Source organism: Lipotes vexillifer, unplaced genomic scaffold, assembly GCF_000442215.2.
Source record: "Lipotes vexillifer unplaced genomic scaffold, Lipotes_vexillifer_v1.1 scaffold403, whole genome shotgun sequence".
NCBI classification, from domain to species: Eukaryota; Metazoa; Chordata; class Mammalia; order Artiodactyla; family Lipotidae; genus Lipotes; species Lipotes vexillifer.
In genome coordinates, this window is record NW_006782755.1 from 835,166 (window position 1) to 858,308 (window position 23,143).

The window sequence follows — 23,143 nt, forward strand, 5'->3', positions numbered from 1 at the left end:
CACGCAAACTGAAAAAAAAAAAAAAAAAAAAAACAACTCTTTGCTTCCTTAAAATTGAAATTGCAGTTCATTTGAAAAACGATTTCTTTTGAGTTAACAAATATTTTATAACTGGCATTTTAAATATTAATATATATTTGAGCTCTTTCATTCAATATGTTTATGTATCTACATGAACAACTTGATTCTATTAAATGAAAGAGCTCAAATATATATTTGGTAACCAGGCTGAGTATACAGATATTTTGCTTTACAGCTTGCATGTAACATTGCTAATATTAGTTGGTTCATTTGTTGACCTGGCAATTTGGGGTCCATGCCAAAGCTATGCAAAGCAATTTATGCTTTCTACATTCATGTAGAGTGGATAACTGTGCTGTGGACCGTTTCTTTGTTTTCTTCTGTTTTTTACATTTCTGTGAAGGCTGTTTTTCTTACCTGTAAATGTTATAATTTGTAACTTTCAGCTCTGCACGGATTTTTGTTGCAGAACATCTGAGTCTGATGCTGATGCAATACGCTGAAGCCAAATTTTTTTTTAACTACATTATAGAAAATTTTCAGTTGTTCCTCGCAGAAATAGAATAATGTACTGCCATGTTTCCATCACCCAACTTCAACAGTAATCACCTTTTTGCCAATTTTATTTTTATCTGCATCCCTACCCATTTTCTACGCTTCTTACCCATTGGATTATTTTAAAGCAACTTTTAGGCATTATGTTTTCCATAAATATTTCATCATGTATATCTGACATTTAAAATTAAAACATAATTTTAATGCCATTTTTACCACCTTAAAAAAATAATAGTTATTCCTTAACAAAATCAAATATCAAGTCAGTATCACGTTTCAATTTTTAATCAAAATAAATTGCGAATGTTGCCATTCTACCAGTAGGTGGTGCTACAAAGGGCTTTGGGGGAGGGGATTTCTGGTGGTTCAGGTAAGCGAGGAAACTGTTTAAACATGCTCTAAAAATGTAAAAATGCTTTTATTGATGGGTAGAGAGACTTTCTTTGAGACTTTTTAAAATGAACTTATATTTTCACTTACGGATATTTTTAAACATTTTTGCTATACAATTCTTTTCTTGGTAATTAACAAATGAAAGCAAATGCTAGTAGTTTACAACTTTTTTGGGCGGGAGGTGGCGGGAAGGAGAGTTCTTGAGAGACAGCCAGTAAATAGGAAGTAACTTATTTTGAGAAAGTGTTTTCTATGTTGTAAACCATACTATGTAAAATTAGGTTATATTGCAGTCCTTGTTTGTCCACCTAAGATAGTAGCTTATTTCTTAAGCATTTAAAAAAGAATATTGAAATCAAGTTTGAATTGATTTTAACTGTAGTTTAATAAAGTATAATACTTCAACTAAACCTGTTATTACCAGTTTTGATCTAGGGTGCTTGGAAATTAGTATAAAGTTTCTTGTCACATCCTCCAAAGGTGAAGTCTGCTCTGGATGTTATTTATTAGATCATTTGTGGTCCTATTTTAACATTGTCTCATTTGCTCTGAAATCTATGGTTTTTTTAGATTAGTTTCTTTTTGGTGGGGGGGAGGGGGCATGTAAATGACTATAAACCTCTAAAATAAAGAGCTGTATTAGGATAAATAGTGGCAGTTCTAGAAAATTTGTTCTGCTTTCTCTCACTGGACTTGATTTGTGAATCAATTGCAGGAATTGTTAAAAAAAGTGAAATTTATTCCTGGATCAGCACTGAATGCCATGGTTGAAATGATGGACAGGCGGCCATATTGGTGTATATCAAGGCAAAGAGTTTGGGGTGTTCCAATTCCTGTGTTTCATCATAAGACAAAAGATGAATTCTTGATCAACAGGTAGAACTCTTTCTAAAATTTTCAGCATTTTAAAGTGAGTTGTATTTTCTTCAAAAATGGAAAAATAGTGGACTATTGAAAACTCTTGATATATGTTAAATAAAATATTCTAAAATAGCTATCTTTTTTGAGGGGAGTAAAATATAAATTTCAGAAAGATCCTTTCAGATGGATGAAGTTTTAACAAACACTAGATTATTTTTTCAGTATTGATATGTAGAAGCAAAGACTGTGAATATTTTCCTATGAGAATTCATTATCCCTGACTGTGCCCTGTGCTGGGGTAAGGTGTCAGGAGCCCAGAGATAAGCAGTGTTGAGTGATGGAGCCCAGTATATGATTTTTCTTCAGGAATTAGTGTCAGTCTTTCACTCCGAGTCTACGCTCCCTCTCAGTAGAAATGGCATTAGGTAATTGTATAGGTAATTTAAAATTTAAGAAACTGTAATATAGTTGAATGCACATGATTAACTCTAGTGATGATTACATTCCTAGTTATTTCTTTTTTCCTTAATTTTTTTTTTAATTTGAAAGATAATACATGAACCTAGTGAACAATTCAGAGTAGAAAAGCTTATACAGTAAAAAGAAGATTGTTTTCCCTAATCATATACTAGACCCTTTTTTTTTTTTTTGCGGTACGCGGGCCTCTCACTGTTGCGGCCTCTCCTGTCACGGAGCACAGGCTCCGGACGCGCAGGCTCAGCAGCCGTGGCTCACGGGCCTAGCCTCTCTGCGGCATGTGGGATCTTCCCGGACCGGGGCACGAACCCGTGTCCTCTGCATCGGCAGGCGGACTCTCAGCCACTGCGCCACCAGGGAAGCCCTAGACCCTTTTTTGAGGCAGTAAACAAGACTGACATGGTCCCTGCTCCTGATGAGGTGATAATCTAGCTAGTTTATCTTCTAGTAAATTAAGGTGGCTCTCAGTATTGTTGCTGTTATTAACAGATGTGGAAAGGGGAATATTAATCATTTCTTTTGAGAATACATCCTGGGTTATCATTTTTTGGAGTAATTTTGTTTTGGATGTTTTACTAAGTTATTCTAGAACATGAGCAAAGAGTTTGACTGCGTTTTGGTAAGTATTTTCACATTTCATCAGTTGAGGATTCATTGAGAGTTTTGAGGGCATGGACGCCAGCAAGTAATGGAGAATTTAAGTAATGGAGAGATGACAGAGTTGAATGTCCTACCTTGGGGTTCATCATCAGTTTTGTAAAAAGGTTCTGCTTTTCATTGTCAACATTATTAGTATTTCTTTAGGTGGTACTTTTGTGAATATATGCATTTTAGGTTTTTTTTTAATTGTTGACTACAGTGTTGGTTTTTTTTTTTTTTTTAATTACCTTTAGCCAATATTAGGTAGTTCTTAGTATCCTTGGTGTGAAGGTTCCTTTTCACTTTGAAATGTTCCTTGTATCACTGCTTCATGGGTAATCTGACACCTTATGGCAACATGGTTCAGAGGGAAGAACTAAAGGCTCTGCCTTGAACAAATATTGAACCCTAAAACAGCTCATTTGCTTCAGTTATAAAGGATATGGCATTTGAGTAGGGCCTGGAGGATTAGGTAGCAAATGGGGGAAGGTAGTGGGATTAGGAGCTGAGGACCCAGAGTGGGGAAAACATAGCATGTTTACAGGAACCATAATGGGGCTGCAGGTTGTGTGAGGGGAACAGAAAGATAAACACCTAAGAAAGATTGATTGGGGCAAATTGAAGTGAGTTTGAATACCAGGCTAAGGAATTTAAACTTTTAAGTAGGCATGAAGAGTCACGGTGTGTTTTAGGAAAAGACACTAGAGATTAGAGACCAGGAAGTGATTTTAAGGCTATTGCAATATTATTACAACTTGGAGCTAAGACTCTTTGGCCTAAATATTGTTGCATATGTTGTTCTTAAAATTTAGAGCTCGATCACATAAAAACTATTATCTTATTTCCCCTACTAAGAATTAAAGTTGAGATAAGTTTACACAAGAATTGCTTAAAATTCCACACTGGAGAGTTTTCTTTTAAGGAAACCTTTATAAGACACTGCCATCGTTCCTCATTCTTTTCCATATTTAGAGAGCAGGATTTTTAGGGTGTTTTCCTTGAAGTGATTCAAGTGGACCAATGTACGTATTAGTAAGTAGAGCAAGCTGGTTTATTTGACCATTATTTAATCACTACAATAAAATGGTACATAGATCAAGATTGGTCAGTGACCTAGGTGAAATAAATGTGAGCTTTGTCAGAAAAACACAAGCAGATTTTCTTTAGGTATCATTTATGTTTTATTTACAGTCAATACATTTACATGGTATTTGTAACAGATTCTTTTCTGTGCATCTGCCGTTGTGTTGCTTGCATGGTGTAGTTGATTTCTGATTCTGAAGTCGCAGAGATATACAGAATATTGGCCTACAGAAATGACAGACAAACAACCATACTGTCTGTCAATTCATAGGTCATTTTCCTGTATACCATTTCTGAATAATGACTAATCCTCTTCCATTTTTGGTCCTTTAAGTGACATAACAGTTAATTTTTAAAAATGGATGTTAATTCTTAATTATTTGTGAATTTTTAAAGACTGCAATGAAAGGCTGTCTTTTTTTCCCTCCTTAATCAAATGAGAATCAAGTGACCATAATTTTTTTTGTGTTTCTTGAATACGCCTCTACATTGAAGTGAGTTGGTAGCCATCAAAAGTAACAGCATCTCCACTGGAAATTGGTGCACAGTCCACATGGAGTTGCTGTTACAGTTGATGACCCCATTAAGCAGATCAGAAGGTTCTTTCTGCTTTTCTTTTTTTTTTTTTGCGGTACGCTGGCCTCTCACTGTTGTGGCCTCTCCCATTGCGGAGCACAGGCTCCGGACGCGCAGGCTCAGCGGCCATGGCTCACGGGCCCAGCCACTCCGCGGCATGTGGGGTCTTCCCGGACCGGGGCACGAACCCGTGTCCCCTGCATCAACAGGCAGACTCTCAACCAGTGTGCCACCAGGGAAGCCCCCTTCTGCTTTACTTGATGAAAGTCTATAAATTCTCTCTTAAGGATACTAGTTTCACAGAAGAAAATCTTGATTTATTCATGTTCTGAATAAGCCGAGAGATTGATAGATTTGAAACTCTGATGTTTAATTTTGATTTGAATTAATGTTCTCATTTGCACTTTATATTTGTATTTGTATTTTCTCAAGAAATAATTCCATTTTTGACTTTAACATGATTGATCATTTTTCTTAATCTGTAATATAATGCCTTTATAATTTAGGTGGAAATCTATTACTAATTAATAAAGACAAACACTTTTTAGCATAAAAAAGATAAAATGTAGAAACATTTGCCACCTAGGAAGGAAAAGAGGTTGTTAGTTAAATTTCTTTCATTTCAGACCATTTAATCAATTTAAGAGTATTGATGCAATAGTTAACATGCATTTAGGAAACTTAGCCCCCGAATTCTGGAAATTGTGAGAAATTCACTTAGAAGCAGGCAAGGAATTTCAAGTTTGGGTGTTAGCTTTAGCTACCTCAAATTTTTGCTCATGTTAATAATAATGACTTTTTGGTGAAAAAGTTTGATAATGTTCATCAAATAAAATTTCTCCAAAATGGTTTCCTGTCATCTTCAAAACATAAGTATAGAATTAAATTAAAAATAGAGCTCCCCCAAATTTCATTGTGTTCTAGAATTAAACTTAGTAAATAAATATGAAACATTTAGCCTCTTACCTCATTCTTATTCCAGTAACTTCCAGAAGAAAAGAATATTATAGTCCTTAATATTTTTGCTTTTATAAAGACAAAATACAGGAAAATGAAACGGCAGCAACAGTTTGTTCATTACCTAGCAATCTTAATGCTGTTTAATTTCTGGTAACACGTTAAATAAGCTTCAGCCCAGTTGATAGCGAAGTTTAGAATGATTGGTTGGTGTTATAGTGGCTGGTACTACCTAGCGGATTTTCATGGATTGAAACCTAAGAAGGGACACATAATGCATGTGTTTAGATAAGGCCGTTGCGTAAAGTACAAAGTTTTATGATGGACTTACTGCTTTATGAAATACAATATTAAGATGGAAGCATAGAGATTATGTAGTGATAAGTGGTTTCACCCACTTTTATCAACAGTAATTTATACGATCTTTAGGTTATAAGTTAACTGTGTGTTTGTGTTAACTATACGGTATTATTAACAAAGGGGGGAATTCTTACATTTCAAAAGACAAATTTTGACTACTTCTTGTGTTTTTTGGAAGAATATTTAATATCACTAGAAATGCCCATAAAATTGTCTAAAACTTTTTAAATCACCATCTCAGTTTTGTAATAAAAAATTACACTTCTAAGTATTTATCCGAAGGAAACAAAAGGACTAACATCTCTTGTACAAAAATATATATATATATCTGTAAGGATGTCTAATATAATTGTTTATAAAGAAACGTAATTATATGAAAAAGAAGAAATAAAGTCAATTCTGGAAGAATGAATAGGTAGCCATTAAAAATGGTAGCTTAGCTCTTAATGGTTGCCTAGTTCTGGTGTATGAAAATCAAATAAATGTAGCCCATCCTGACATTTGGCTGTTTCTCTGTTTTTGCTAGTGCTATAATGAGTATCTTTTGAGCACTTGTGCAGCATTTACTTGTATTTTTTATCGAAATTATCTTTTCAGATTTTGTTTGAATGTTAAATTTATCTTTATTTTGCAATCTACTATAGTTACCTCAAGTTTGGAGGTTATATGTGTTTGGTTATTTTTATTGCAAATTTTGTTTTTAAAACTCTGCCACAATATTTTTAGGATCATTCAGACCACCAGAGTACAAGTCAGAAGAAAGTTTTCACTTAGTGATACCAATTCCGTGCACTTAAATTTTGATTTGTTTGGATTGTGAGAATGTTTTTGTCTTTGAAATCTGCATTCTTATTTGTCTTAAATTTTATTCAGTTTTTATACTCTAACTCAGAGTTGTCTTTATTTTCCTGTTTTTAAAAACTTAAGTAATATAGTTGTCTAAGATCTCAAAATAGAAATTAAGTTACAGAAGATAATGCCCATTAAAGTACATTTAGTACATCATATTTTTATATTTCACAATAAAAAGAAAGGAAGCAAGTCTTGCTCTAAGTGGGAATTGGTCTATTAATGAAGCAGAGCTGCTTCTCTCTCCTCTTTAAAATGTTTCATATTTCTTTTCGATACACTGGAAAAAAGCATTTTTGGGGGGTCCAAATTCATCTGTATATGTCAGAAGGGACACAAAAATAATGAGTCATATTTTTAGTAGTATGTAGTTTTATTTATGACAGCCTTTTTGAAACTAGATTTCTAAAAGCTACTACAGGATTATTTTCATTGGTGTAGATTACATTGTATGGTTATGCCATTTTTAGTAAGTATTAGGTAAACTAAAAAAAACCAAAAACAAACTTTCCTCCTCACTGAAATAAGAGACCTTTATGAGTTAAAAAGTATATTTGCAAATAAGGTTTATATAATACAAGATTAAATTTCTTCTCATATTGAAATATTTTGTATATCTAAGTGAACAACCTATATGTTTATAAGAAAATGTAGCAATTAAAACTTCAACTTTAGTTAGACTAGAGCTGGTTGACTAAACTTGGTAGGATTTTATAGTTGCCTTAATAACATGCCAGCTGCAAAATTGGAATCTTTCTTTGCTGTTGGGTATTTTCAGTTACAGACTCTCTAAGATACTTGAATATAGTTAAGTAATACTTAAAATATAATTCTGAAACTTCATTGAATTTATCTGCTATTTAGTGATATAAAAAAGAACTTAGTTTCATTAGAGTTGAATCAGCCGTTCTGAAACGGATATGTAAGTATCATCTACAGTTGTTAAGGTTACTGACTACAATGTTAGGACTTTTTTAAGAATAACATTTTTCACATAGCCTTTCTTCTCCCAGCTTTTCCGAATGTTCATAGAAACTGAAGCTCAGGAAAAAAAACATGATGTATTCCTGTCAGTATCTGATAAGTCGCAGATAGCCTCTGCTCTTTGGACTTGGTGCCCACTGTGTCAGCACACTAATCTCCTGAGACTCCCTGCTGCCCTGACTTGGTCTCTGGTTCACGCTTTCATTACACATGGGTAATAAGAGTCTTTTTGCCTTTGCTTAGCAAATCCCAGAGAAGGGGAGTGTGAGTTCACAGATACAGTGTTTGTCTTCATAAATGAGTTAGAAAGGCTGAATGGAGAAGTAAAAGCAGAATCGACCCATGATTTAGGAGAGACAGTTTCGAGGCCTGGCTTTTAATTGTGTTACTTGCTTATTAGGCTCATGATTTAAGGAACCCCAAGGCACAGAACAGTTTATCTGTCAGTTTAGCTATAAATATGTTTTCTTATGAATCCAATTAGAGAGTGCTTGTAAAGTCCTTTTGAAAGTATACACATAAATGTGTATATATAATTTGTGGTATACACATAAATGCTTTAATTTTGATTAATAATAATATTAATCCTAACATCTCTACCTTATTTTCTAAATTAATATGAAATTTGAATGATTTTCCTTTATGTTTGTATTTTTTTATCTGTTTATTTCCAACACATTTAAAGGTGCTTCACTGTTTTAGTTTACTATTTACCGAAAATTACAATCTAATGATAACATCGTAAAGATAGAAAGGCAGAATGAGGGGACTTCCCTGGCAGTACAGTGGTTAAGACTCTGAGCTTCCAATGCAGGGGGCATGGGTTCAGTCCCTGGTCAGGGAACTAAGATCCCACATGCCGCATGAAGCGGCCAAAAAAAAAAAGAAGGGCAAAATAAAAATGACACTCATATTTAGAATCTTTTTTTAATGAAAATTTCATAATTGGTATGATATATGTGTGTAAATGTACTTTGCTAGTATCTCTCTCTTTTTTAGTTCTAAGAGTAATAGCATTAGGTTTATTCAGATTTTCTATTACAGTATATTCATATTTTCTTAACTGATAAAATGTTCTGTGCAAACTATTAAAATAGTAATATGTAACTAAATATTGTCATATAACTAGATTGTTATTGCGCAAAGTTTTTATGGTCTCTTGCAACAAAAGTTTATCTTTATTGTTAAAGTCCATCTGAAATGTGTGACTGTATTAGAAATATGGACTTGTACCCCTTTAAACATTCTTATTATTCATAATTTCTTCAGAATAGATGTGGTAGCATTATACTTTTTCATTCTGTCCTTCGTAGTGTAATCAACGTAGGTATTTTGGATATCAATTTGTAGAGCATATTTAATTTATAATGCCCATTTGATTTTTGCTTCCCAAAACAATTTTTCATAAACATTTCATCTGAATTATCAGACCCAGAGAGGTTCAGTGATTTGCCATACATAGTCATGATTAATAAGAAGCAGATCCAGATTAAGAACTTAGAACTTTTTCCTATCCACTCCTCCTTCCATTTCCATCGACTCTCATAGACCTACATTTTTAGTTACTTGCATTAATGGAGTGTGGTAGAAAAGAGGATAATTGGAAAATTGGCTTTAGTATATGTACTTTAATCTCTAAATATTAATATGGATATGTATTTTGGTAGCTGGTTAACAAAATTAACTGTCTTAAGTTTCCTGACTTCAAAGAATCAGTTTATGGGACTTCGCTGGCAGTCCAGTGGTTAAGACTCTGTGCTCCCAATGCAGGGCACATGGGTTTGATCTCTGGTCAGGGAACTAAGATCCTACATGCTGCGTGGCAAGGCCAAAAAAACCCCAAAAGAATCAGTTTAAATAATAGCTAGTGCTTATATAATACCTATTAATATGTGCCAGACACTGTTCTAGGCATTTTACATATAAGCTCAGTTCATATCCATAATAGCTCTATTAATGATACTGTTATTATATGCATTTTGCAAACCAAGGTACAGAAACGTTGAGTGCTTTGCCTAGGGTCACATAGCTAGTAAGTTATAGAGCCTGGAATTAAATGAAAGCTGTCTGGCTCTGGAGTCCATGTTCTTTTTTTTTTTTTTTTTAATTTATTTTATTGAAGTATAGTTGATTTACAGTGTTGTGTTAATTTCTACTGAACAGCAGAGTGATTCAGTGTATCACACTGAATTCTTTTTCATATTCTTCTCCATTATGGTTTATCACAAGGTATTGAATATAGTTCCCTGTGCTATACAGTAGGACCTTGTTGGTTATCCATTCTATATGTAATAGTTTGCATCTGCTAATCCCAAACTCCTAATCCATCCCCCCTCTCCCCTTTGGCAACCACAAGTCTGTTCTCTATGAGTGTGTTTCTGTTTCATAGGTAAAATTCATTTGTGTCTTATTTTAGGTTCCACATATAAGTGGTATCATGTGGTATTAGCCTTTCTCTGTTTGACTTACTTCACTTAATATGATAATCTCTAGGTCCATCCATGTTGCTGCAAATGGCATTATTTTGTTCTTTTTTATGGCTGAGTAATATTCCATTGTGTACGTGTACCACATTTTCTTTGTCCATTCATCTGTCACTTTTCGAATTACAGTTTTCTCTGGATATATGCCCAGTAGTAGATTACAGGATCATATAGCAACTCTACTTTTAGTTTTTTGAGGAACCTCCAAACTGTTTTCCATAGTAGCTGCACCAATTTACATTGCCATCAACAATGTAGGAGGGTTCCTTTCTCTCCACACAGGGTCCATGTTCTTGACCAATATTCTGTGACTCAGTGGAAAGCAACCAGAGGAAGTTGTTATGTCAATAAAGCTGTGATAATAACTTAAAAGTATATTATTCCTGTGAGAAAATTTAGTATAAGATTTTCCCTGAGTTTAATTTTCAGACAATTTATAACTGTATTTTATCTTCCCAAAGATAATGATCAATTTCAGTACTAATTTGATATGCATTTATTGGCTTTCTGTTGTGTGTTAGGCATGTGTTAAATTTTACTGGATCATCTCATTTAGTTTGCAGTCATTCTGACGAGAGTATCTAGGATCATTAAAATGCAAGTTCCACTACAGTGGGAATCTTATCTGCCTTGTTAACTGCTGTATCTCCAGTGCCTAGAACAGCGTCCAAAACATTGGAGGTACTCAAATTATTTTTGAACAAAAATTGTACTATTCTTCTTCACAGAAAGGACAACCAAGACTTAGAGAAGTTTTAGTACTTGTGTGTGGTCATATATATAAAAAGTAGCAGAGTCAAGATACAAGCCTGGATATCTGTTATCAAATATTGGATGTCAAAATCTATGCTCTGGTACAGTATTGCCTCTTATGCAGATGTATTTGGACTCAGTCCTGTAAGCAGTGAGGGGGCACTGCAAGTCTTTGAGAGGGGATTGGTGTGATAAAAGCAGTTTTAGGAGTGCAACTCTCAAAGATGTGTCATATAAATTAAATTTCATGTGTCATGTAGAGGAGTGAGCATAGGGGAAAAGTCAGACCATTGCATCAATCTAGTATTGACACAGTGAGGTTGGACTAATATTCTTTTATTTACTCAAAGAATAAATTTGAGTAATATTTCAAGGTAGAAACTGACAGAATGTGTTGGCTTAATTTGAGCAGAAATTGGAGGAGGTAGATAATTAGCAGGTTTTGAATATAGGTACTTGGATAGAAAATAGATTGATAGAAACAGGGAAATCAGTAACTGAAATAGGGATATCAGAAGTCTTTTTTTTTTTTCTTTTTCTTTTAAGGGCTCCATATGATCAATTTTATTTTATTTTATTGAATTTAAGATGACAGCAGGAACTAAGTAAGCAAGTAACTGAAGATAATACCACTAAATCTGGGGAAAAAGATAGGAAAAAATACCCTGCATATTGGGATAAATATCCTGCAGATAGGGAAAAAATACTACTGTTTCTTAAATTTAAAATGTTAGGTATTAATCACAATAATTAAGTGAACAGTTTTACTTTGTTCCCCCTAAAATAGCCAAACTATTGAGCATATTATTAAACTAGTGGAGGAACATGGCAGTGATATCTGGTGGACTCTTCGCCCGGAGCAGCTTCTTCCAAAAGAAATCTTACCTCAGGTAAATTTCTGTTCGTATTTAACAGCCTTTGTTATGTATTGCATGATTTAATGACAACACGAGATTCCCTGGGAGTTAAAAAGTAGTTATGTTATCATGTCAAGTTCATGAGTTTATTCATCATAAATGAGGAGCTGGTGCAGTTTGAGAGTAGACATTTTTATTTAGCTAGAGAAGCTGGGTATGTAGTGTAGCAGTAGAGTGTGAGGGATATTTGCTGTCTCACTGAGGGCCAGGATTGATTTTAACTGCTTTGTTGGCTGAGCAGAAGAGAGGCACTTGTGACTGTGAGGGAACAGTGCCTAACATTGGTGTATCAGGACTTTGTAGGACATGAATTCGAGTTAACTGATGGCATCACATATTGAAGAATCCAAATTGGAAGATTATTTCAAGAAATAAAAAGTTTATATTTCCATTAGTAAATGTGTAATGAAGTGGCCACCATCACTTTTACATGCAAATGAAGCAGTTGTACCTAATTGCAAAATACTTAAAAATGTCTGAAATTTCATTTTAAAATGTGAATTTAATGGTTGTAAGTATTTCATTTTCTTAAGACCTTTTTGGGTATTAATTGTAAATGTTTTGATGGCTGTGTAATTAAAATGTTTTTACATTATCTTACTAGGTGGGTGGTCCTGATGCTTTGGAGTATGTGCCTGGTCAGGATATTTTGGACATCTGGTTTGACAGTGGAACTTCATGGTCTTATGTTCTTCCAGGTAATTTAAAATAGTAGATTAAATACCAGTCAAGCAGTTTTGAAAATAAATAAATGCTATCAGAAGAAATCTGTAATCAAGAACTCTTTTTTTTATGCTTTATTTGGAAGTACATCTGCTATAATATAATTTTAGATCTGGAAGAGCTATTGGATCTTTTAATCATTTTAAAAAAATGATTAAAAATCATTTAATCCAATGCTTTCTAAACTTTTTTTTTCCAATTGAAATTTTTATATAGAACCACAATATATAAGATTAATAAAAATGGGAATTTTCTTCCTCCTCTCGGTCAGCTCATTCTCCTTGACCCCAAGGTACTCAGTTCTGTAAAACAAAGTTTGGAAATCCCTGAAATAGCCTGACCCAGTCATTTTTCAGAAGCAGAGATGAGATTGGATTAGGGTCCAATTAGGTGATGGTTACATAGCTTAGTGTCAGGCTAGAAGTTGGGTACCCTGCTTTCCGGTTCTCATTCGTCTGTACTCTATTACCTTCTCACAGCTTTACCCCTGTCTGTGCAGACAGCTGACTAATTTCTACTTCCTCACAGTTAGGGGAAGCTTTTGACTCCGTGGATTAAAAGGGAGGCGAGATTGGGCAGGAATTAGAAGGGAGTCGTAGCAGGCACACAGAGGACGTGTTTAGATGTGAGAAGATACCTTCAAGGATACTAAGTGAGAAGCTAGAAGTGAAATGAAATAGAGCTTGTCCCCACTGTGAGGTTAAAGACCAGGATGAGGTGCCAGGGAAGCAACGCTGCATCAGATAGGTCCTCACATTGCTGCTGAGTGCTGGCTTTTACCCAGGAGATGCTGTTTGCTTTCTGGAGCAAAGGAATGTGGGAAAACAGCTTGCCTGTTCAGCTGACCATTGTTAAAGGGATGCAGAGGGATCGTTGTCAAGTTTTACCTGGGGTATACTTCTGGTAGTAGGCCTCATTACTGAGAGGACAGCAATGTGATTCCTAGCAGGTAAATGCTAGGAATGCTCTAATTGGGCCTTCCTTTCAGCATAGGAAATTTTAAAAGCAAAATACACAGAAATTCATGCTTACTCTGTATTATAGCTAGACTGTACATAAAAATTCATAATGATCTAATATAAGTTAACATATTAATATAATTTTTATAATATTGTATGCAGTAATTTTCAGAATTACTGTTTCATACGTTTCTCCCACCGTACTCAAGAGAAAATATTGCCAGTTTAGGTACTTTGTTTTCCTAAGTTATATTGAGAATGTCGGCAGATAACACTGCAGAAGGTAGGTAGGTAGGTTAAATAGTGTTATGTTATAAACAGGAAAAAGAGTTACCTCCTACCACATTTGGGGCAGCATCCTGAATTTCAAAATAGAATAAATATGCCACATGTGAAATAGTGCTTATAAAGTATATTTCAGAGTTCATTAGCTGCTTCAGCCTTGGTGAGAATTGCTGCTACTGGCATTGTTGCTTTTTAATTTCTAAAGTGGTTTTATGTTACCAAGTGCAGCACGTGCAAATTATACCTGGAGCCATTGACTGTTAAACTGTGTGAAGATTGTCATTAAAACCTATCTGTGCTGCTGTCGGTGGTACAGATAGAGTTTAGTCGTACTATTTCAAGTTTGTTCTTAATCAAATATTTGACAGTGACAGAAATAGTTTATCAAACGAAATTAGTGGTAAAAATGCACCTAATCAATCAGTAAATCATTTTTTCCTTCCATGTCATATATAGCTAATTAATTCAAAGAAAGAAAATCATTTTGCCATTTAAACATGTGTGTTGCATGCATAGGAGGGTGCCAGAACATAAGTAAACTGTCTTCACAGATAATACACAGACCCTATTTTATTTTATTTTGGCTGCACTGTGCGGCTTGTGGGTTCTTAGTTCCCCGACCGGATTGAACCCGGGCCCCCGGCAGTGGAAGTGCTGAGTCCTAACCACTGGCCCACCAAGGAATTCCCACAAACCCAATTTTAGACTGTAGTTTCTACTTTTTCACTGAGCTCTTATATTCCTCTTCCTCAAAAAACAGTAAAGAATAAATAAAATAAAAATCTTATGAGATCGATCAGTAAGTTAGATTGATTGATTTATATTTCATCCTGTTTTCCTCCCTTTTCTTCTTTCATGATAAAAAATTTCAAAAGATAGGCAGAAAGAATGAGGTGGGAAGGAGTCCAGATACTAGGTGAATTTGTAGTTCAAAAAAACCATAAAGCAAAGGTGATTTTCCTTTAAAAAACAAAACAAAATGAGCAGTCACCTACTTTCCTGGGAAGGCTTATTGTACTTTTCATTCTCAGATGGCTTGTATCAAGTCTAATATGAAATGATTCAATGTCTGCATGTTTCCTTGAGAGTGTATTATTGCAAAGTAAAATCAGCTTGATTTTGAGCTTAATTTTAGATACCAGTCTTCATCAGTATCTACTAATGTTTAACGAGTTGAATTTGGTGATTACATAGCATACATATCTAGTTTTACTTTTTGGTGACAGATTTTATGGCAGTGAAAGAGATTTGGCTTCTGTTTTCACACCAGGTCAAGTACCTGGTGAGTTCTTTGTGAGTTTCACTGTGAGTTCAAGGTCAGTAAAACTTAAGAAATTGAAACTTGAACACTTCTGAAAGGGAATGGCATTTAAAGTGAATTATATATAAGTAATAAGTCATATCCATATTTCTAAAACATTCCTTAAATGTTTACCAAACACATTAATTATTGCACTGATTTAAAACTAATTAATATTTAAACTTTTAAAAAAATAGCTTTATTTTTTTGAAAAAATTTGTATAGTCGATCTTATTTACAAAGCAGAAATAGAGACGCAGATGACAAACTTATGGATACCAAAGGGGAAAGGGGGTGGTGGGATGAATTGGGAGATTGGGATTGACATATATACACTGTTGATACTATGTATAAAATAGGTAACTAATGAGAACTTACTGTATAGCACTCTACTCATTGCTCTGTGGTGACCTAAATGAGAAGGAAATCCAAAGAGGGGATGTATGTACAGCTGATTCACTTTGCTGTACAGTATATAAACTAACACAATATTGTAAAGCAACTATACTCCAATAAAAATTTTAAAAAATAAAACTAATTAATGTTTAAAAATTTTTTTAAATAGAAAAGTAGAGAGAATCCATACCCCTTGTACCCCTTCCCCACAGCCTTCCCATTATCAGCATCCCACACCAGAGTGGTCTATTTGTTACATTCGATGACCCCACGTTGACAAATCATTATCATCCAGGGTCCATAGTTTACATTAGAGTTCACTCTTGGTGATGTACATTCTGTGGGTTTTGACAAATGTATAATGGCATGTATCACACAGAATAGTTTTATGGCCCCCCAAATCTTCTGCCCCACCTTTTCATCCCTCATTCCCTACTAACCCTTGGCAGCCACTGATCTTTTTACTGTCTCCATAATTTTGCCCTTTCCAGAATGTGGTATAGTTGGAGTCATACAGGATTTAGCCTTTTCCCTTTGGCTTTTTTTTTTTTTTTTGCTGTACGCGGGCCTCTCACTGTTGTGGCCTCTCCCATTGTGGAGCACAGGCTCCGGACGCGCAGGCTGAGCGTCCATGGCTCACGGGCCCAGCCGCTCCGCGGCATGTGGGATCTTCCCAGACCGGGGCACAAACCTGTGTCCCCTGCATCGGCAGGGGGACTCTCAACCACTGCGCCACCAGGGAAGCCCTCACTTTGGCTTCTTTTCCTTAATAATATGTATTCAAGGTTCCTCCACGTCTTTTCATGGCTTGATAGCTCATTACTTTTTAGTGCTGAACAATACTTCATTGTCTGGATGTACTACAGTTTATCCATTCACCTGGTGAAGTAATTAGTGTTTTAAAATATTTATTCTACATCATTTCTGATTCTTTTTAACAGATAAATAACTTGAAGTAGAGAAAAGAGATCATTTTTTGAAACAGAAACTTAGATTTACAAATAAGTTTGTTTTAAAGTTACCCTTTTAAGGACATATACAGTACTAATAGCTTAATTTCAAAAATTAATGATTATTTTTAGCAATTATTTTTTGTTTAAATTATTTTTAAATGTATGTAAACAGTAGTTTTGCCAAATGTTTGTGATGGTTCTACAACCTGCCTTCTTAGTTCAATATAATAATCTTGCTCAAAATTCATCAATTCAGCAAAATTACACAAATTTAGTAATGGAATTGTAGATTACTCAGTTTTTTGCGAGTTCCTCTTTGACAGTAATTTTTTAGTAGTTGGTTTATTCTTTAAATTTTTACCATATCTAAATCACAATCATAGAGGTATTGAACAGTTGATTCCTCTAAACATGAATCTTTACTTTTTTTTTTTGGCTGCGCAGGCAACTTGTGGGATCTCAGTTTCCTGACTAGGGATTGAACCTGGGTCACAGGAGTGAAAGCCTAGAATCCTAACTACTAGGCCACCAGGGGATTCCTACAATTTTCATAAGAGCGAAAGTTATTGTAAAGAAATACTAACTTTTTACCACATGGTTAATTGCTACTTTTCCTGGAATTTTAAGACACCAAACATACTATGCCTCCATAAGAAGGTTCTAAATTTTTCTTTCACTAAAAGATCTATGCAGGGGCTTCCCCGGCGGTCCAGTGGTTAAGACTCCACACTCCCAATGCAAGGGGCACAGGTTTGATCCCTGGTTGGGGAACTAAGATCCACATGCTGCCAAGCAAATATTAAAAAATAATGATAATAAAATTACAAAACAATCTATGCAGGAAGGAAAAAGGATAAAAAATAGGCAGAAAAAAAAACGGGCACCGTTTCTCCCTCTTGTACACTACTAGTGGAAGTGTAAATTGGCACAGACCTACCAGAAGGGGTTTTCACATTATGTGTCACAAGCTTTGAAGTAGTTTTCTGTCTTTTGACTGAGCGACTCCACTTACAGGAATCTGTTCTGTAGAATAGAAGTTGTCAGATGTGGATGAAAAATTATGTGTGAAGGTATTCATTACAGTGTTATTTCAAATAGTAAATGACATTGACCAACAACCCAATGTCCATCTGTAGAAAAATGGCTAAAGTGATGTGGCATACATTCATATGATAGAATGATATGCCTCCATTAAGTCATGTGTTTGAACATTTTTTGAACATTAAATGGTCATGGGAAAGTATTACTTAAGGGCGTGTTAAATTTTTAAAAGTGCCGAATACAAAGATGTAGGATATTTACTCATGTAAATATTGGTATGCATAGACAAAATAGTGGAAGGAAATATGCTGAAATAAAGTGATTATCTCTGGGTATCGGAAATGTATGTGATTTTATTTTCTTGAACTTTACTGTTTTTACAGGTTTCTTAAAGTGAGAATGTGCTTTTTGCTGTTGGAAAAAAAATTAAGCATTACTAAAAATAAACTTACTAGAACAGAAAATAGTCCCAATAATTAATTATATGAGGTTGTTAAATGATTCTACAGTATACCAGCACTTGAGTTTGACTGTGGTTCGTATTACTACCATCCAAGACTAAACTTCTCATCTTCATCTTGAAAGTTCCTGTAAACTTTATCTTTTCATTTCTTACTCAGTGCTTTGCTACTCCAAAACTTCCCCACCTCCATCTTTTTCTTCTGGTTTCATGCACCATTTTGACAGGCTCTTGTTTGCAGAAATTTTCTAGGGTTACACTTCCTTTTGCAGAATGATATTTTGCTCCTTACCCAATTCCAATAATTCAGCATATATGAGAAATGAGAAAGACACCAAGACTTTACCCTTAATATCAATTAGTTGTTTTGTTGTGCTATTATTAATGGCCTGATTTTATTAGGTACAACATGTGTTTCTAGGACAGAATCAGAGACCATGTATTTTAAAACTAATTTAGTATACCTAATCACATTTTTGCAAGTATTCCTTCATATAAAACTGTTTGAAAAAATATACCATCAGCAGCTATCAAGTGCCCTTTATGATGTATCTTAATAATAATTAACATTTACTGAGTATTTACTATGTCCTAAGCATGTTATATTACGTCTTTAATCTCTAGAACAACCTTATAAGATAAGTAGATTTTGGTGTTATCCTCATTTCAGTGAGGAAGAAATGGAAGCATGGAAAAGTTATGCTAAGGCCCCATGGGTAGTAAGCGCCACAACCAGGGTTTGGACCCAGGCAGTCTGAATCTAGCCACTGTGCAGTCTTCAAATTGCTTTTATTCTGCATAGTGTAAGTCCTTAGGCAACAACCAGCTTTCTTAAAACTAAAAATTTTAGAGCTGGCAAAGATTTTAGAGACTATTTAAACCCCTTGTTTTTTTAGGTGTGTTAATCAAGGCTTGGAAGCAATGATTTCTCCAAGATGACAGAACTTAAGTTTGATTTCATGATTATGGACTGTCATTTCATTAGGCCAGAAGTAGGTTTTCTGAAGAAATGAAAATTTCTTGGGAATACTTCCTGCTATTTCATTTTCCACTTATTTCAGAGAAGGATTTCCCCTAGTATTCTGTTATTAATCTTCTCATTAATTATTGCTACATCCAAAATGTGGTCTCCAGTAGGAAGTTAACATTTTGGGTGGGATGGGGTTTAAGTACTGGTATTGTAAAAGTTTAAATGGTTACAGATCAGTAGAGGAAGAAGGAAAGTAGGATATAGATGTAACATTCTAGATGTTGAGGCTAAAATTTTTGTTCTCATTGCATAGGCATTTATCATTTTATATTATCCTAGGCTTTCCTAACTGCATAGACTAGGCTAACCTGTGTTTTCACCCTGATAACAACATAGTTATTTCTTGTTTAACAGAAAACCTACCCTATTGGCTATCATCTCCAAGAGGGCAGATAGCACAGTGCCTGCTAGGTGCTTGATAATGTTAGTTGAATTTAACTAATTTAACGTTTGATTACATTATTTCAGTTTTGTCTCCCACCTTCACCCAGATACTCTTTGTCACATAAGGATTACAACACTGAATCCTCAATGTTAGGACATAAGAGCAAATCACCATCATTTTACAAATAAAAAGGGATTGCTGGGGTTTCTTAGAGTTCTGAGTTTAGGTTTAAAATATGGAAGTAATCTTCCCCAAAGACCTCATGCTCCTTTTTTTGAAAACCATTTTCATTCTGAAAAGTCACAGAATAGTATAAAGAAGTACATACCTTCACCTAGATTTTCCATAGTCAACATTTTGCCACATTTGCTTTATATATATTTTTTCTATATGGATATATAAACCCAACTTTTTTCTGTACAATTTAAAGGTAAGTTGCAGACTTGATGCTCTTTTATCCCGAAATATTTCAGTGTGTATTTCCTAAAAACATGGACAGTCTCTTGTATAACCAATATGAACATCAAAATCAGGAAATTAGCACTGATTCCATACTGTTACCTATCTGTAGATCTTACTCCAGTTTCACCCAGTAATGTCCTATATGGGAAAAGAAAAAAATAAATAAAAAGGGGCCTAGACCCAATCTAGGATCTCATGTGACGTTTAGTTATCTCTTTAGTCTCCTCATTTTGTCCTTGTCTTTCATAAACTTGACATTCATGAAGGTACAGGTGGTTTATTTTGTAGAAGATAGTACCTCAGTTTGGGTTTCTTTGACGTGTTCTCATGATTGGATTTAGATTGTGCATTTTGGGCAGAAATATCACAGAAGTGATACTGTGTCCTTTTCAGTGCGTGATGTCAGAAGTGACATGATGTCTTTTGCTGGTGATGTTTAACTTTGATCACTTGGTTAAGGTGGTGCCTGCCCATTTTCTCTTGCAGAGTTACTCCTCCCCCACCCCCATCTCCCCATCGTAATTGTTATTTTACGTACAGTTGACCCTTGAACAACGTTGGTAGGGGCACCAACCCTCCATGCAGTCCAAGTCTAACTTCATAGTTGGCCCTCCATATTCGTGGTTCCACATCCATGGATTCAGCCAATAGCAGATCATGTAGTACTATAGCACGTATTTAGTTTAAAAATTCCGGGTGTAAGTGGGCACTCACATTTCAAACCAGTGTTGTTCAAGGGTCAACTGTATTTTGTAGAGAGATACTTTAAGACTGTGGAAATATCCTGTTTTCTCACCAGATTTTCACCTAGTATTTAAGCATCCTTGATGATTTTTGACTGAAATGGTCATTACTTAAGATGTTTGCCAAATGGTCCTGTATTTCGGATTTTTAACTCTTGAATTAACTGTTGTTATTTGTTGAATGCCGAAGTAGCTCTCAAGCTCGCGTACATGTATGTCCTAACGAAGTTGAGGCTAAATTATTTGTACGGCATTTTTTTTTTTCTTTTGCCATGTTTTTTCTTAAAGACTTAGTTTTTTAAGAGCAGTTTCAGGTTCACAAGACAATTTTTTAAGAGCCGCTTCAGGTTCACAGCAAAATGAAGAGGAAGGTGCGGAGATCTCCCTGTACCCTCTGCCCTCACACAGGCAGTCTTCCCTGTTATCAAGGTCCCCCACCAGGGTGGTACATTTGTTACAATGGATGGACCTACCTTGACACATCATCATCATCCAAAGTAGATAGCCTACATTAGGGTTTACTCTTTGGACAAATGTATAATGACATGTATCCATCATTATAGTATCATTCGGAGTATTTTCACTGCCCTAAAAATCCTCTGCACTCTGCCTGCTCATTCCTCCCCTGCCCTGCCACCAACCTCGTGCCTCAACCCCTGGCTCATAGGGCTTTTTTATGCTTTGCCCATCTTTTGACTGGGTCGTTGTCAAATTAGAAGTTAATAACTTGCCCCTTTATAAGACATTTTTTCCTAATTTGTTTAATATCTTGGTTAAGTGCATACGCTCCATGGCCAGATGGTCTACATTTAGACTCCATGTCTACTGCTTACTGTCTGCGTAACCTTGGGCAAGTTATAAAATCTCTCAGTGTCTCACTTTCCTCATCAGTAAAATGGGGATAATAATAATATCTACCTTCTAGAGTTACTATGAGAATTAAATGACTTAACATATAAAGTTATTGGATACTCAGCAAATAATTGTTGAATTAATAAAAAGTTTATTTTCATAAAAGCTTTAACTGGAAATATTGATATTGGTAGTTAATATGAATCAGTCCCTAATTTATAATATTTTAGTTATCTGTGGTTTGGGAGATCATACTCCAAGGTTTATTTTCTTTATCTTGATTAATAAATTGGCAGTGAGGGTAACAGCCCAAGTGAATGCAACCTAGCCATTGGGTATAGCATGACACAAGAAATAAGTAACGTGATTACTTTTAATATTTTAATACCTCGATAAATATTCATTTCCATTTTCCTATTTAATTAACTTAAATTTCTGTTTTTTCATATTTACTTTTGAGGTACTGACCAAAGAGCAGATTTGTACTTGGAGGGAAAAGACCAGCTTGGGGGTTGGTTTCAGTCTTCCTTATTAACAAGTGTGGCAGCAAGGAATAAATCACCTTTTAAGTAAGTATTACACCTGAGCTAAACAAGTCAGCACATGGTTGAGTATTTCTACTGAATACTCACCAGTGTGTGAAGCACTGTACTGAAAAATATGTATATGATAAAACACTGCCCCTAATTAGCTTACAGTCTGCAGTCTCAGAGAGAAATAGGTTTGAATAAAAAAAAAAAATAGAGACAAAAATGGAGACAGCGATACAGAGAAGCCTTGTCACTCCAATACAGGTCATAATTCCTAGAAGAGGTAAAACCGGCATTGCCTGGAGTAGTGGAGAAACCCACACGATGGATGTGGGGAAGGATATTCTAGCTTGACTGAGGACAGCCTCAGTCAGATATCCTTACATTTGTAATTTCCACAAGTGGCTAATGGATGGAAATATTTCTTTAGTGAATTTTGTTAAATTAGGGATTCTTATTTAGTTACAGAGAATAGCTTTTCCTTTTTCAAATATGTGAATAGAGGTTCTAATCAGAAAGATTCTTAAATAGCTTAAGATTTTTGCTATCTTAAAGTGAAAACCCATCTCACAATTTGCATGTTTTATGTTTCTTGTATAACATGCTTTTAAAAGTCGATAGAACAGCAGATATATATTTCTCTCAAATTGTCCTTTTGAAGATAATTTTGTGGTGATAATTTTTTTTTTAAGACATACTTTTTCCTGGTTAGTTTTAATGATCAAAATCAGTACATAATAGATGCCCAGGAGATAATTGTTTAGTGAATGTAAACATAAAAATTTTGTGTATAAGTAGAGAGCTTACTATTTAACTATCAGGATAAATAAGTAGCTGAGAATCAGACTTTGAAGAAAAGTTTTATACGTAATTTGTCAAGAAAAATGATTTTTATGTCAAACTAAGTTACTCTTTTTAAGCTGTGAGTCATCTTCAAAAAGACCATCATCATTGTGTTCATTATTATAATAGCTAATTTGTCTTCTTAGGACAGTGGTTGTTCATGGATTTACCCTTGGAGAAAAGGGAGAAAAGATGTCCAAGTCTCTCGGGAATGTCATTGATCCTGATGTTGTCATCAATGGAGGACAAGTAGGTGGTTCCCTAAAAATTCAT

The 23,143-nt window shown here is 34.8% G+C and overlaps 1 protein-coding gene across 1 annotated transcript in view; it reads left to right on the forward strand.

The window, feature by feature from the left end:
• Positions 1-23,143, forward strand: part of IARS2 (isoleucyl-tRNA synthetase 2, mitochondrial) — a 67,973-nt gene that overhangs the window by 35,977 nt on the left and 8,853 nt on the right. Inside the window, exons 12-16 of the mRNA XM_007455390.1 lie at positions 1,685-1,845; positions 11,779-11,881; positions 12,513-12,606; positions 21,958-22,066; positions 23,017-23,119. Of these exons, the coding sequence (XP_007455452.1) occupies positions 1,685-1,845; positions 11,779-11,881; positions 12,513-12,606; positions 21,958-22,066; positions 23,017-23,119 (570 nt within the window). The remainder of the gene's footprint in view (positions 1-1,684; positions 1,846-11,778; positions 11,882-12,512; positions 12,607-21,957; positions 22,067-23,016; positions 23,120-23,143) is intronic.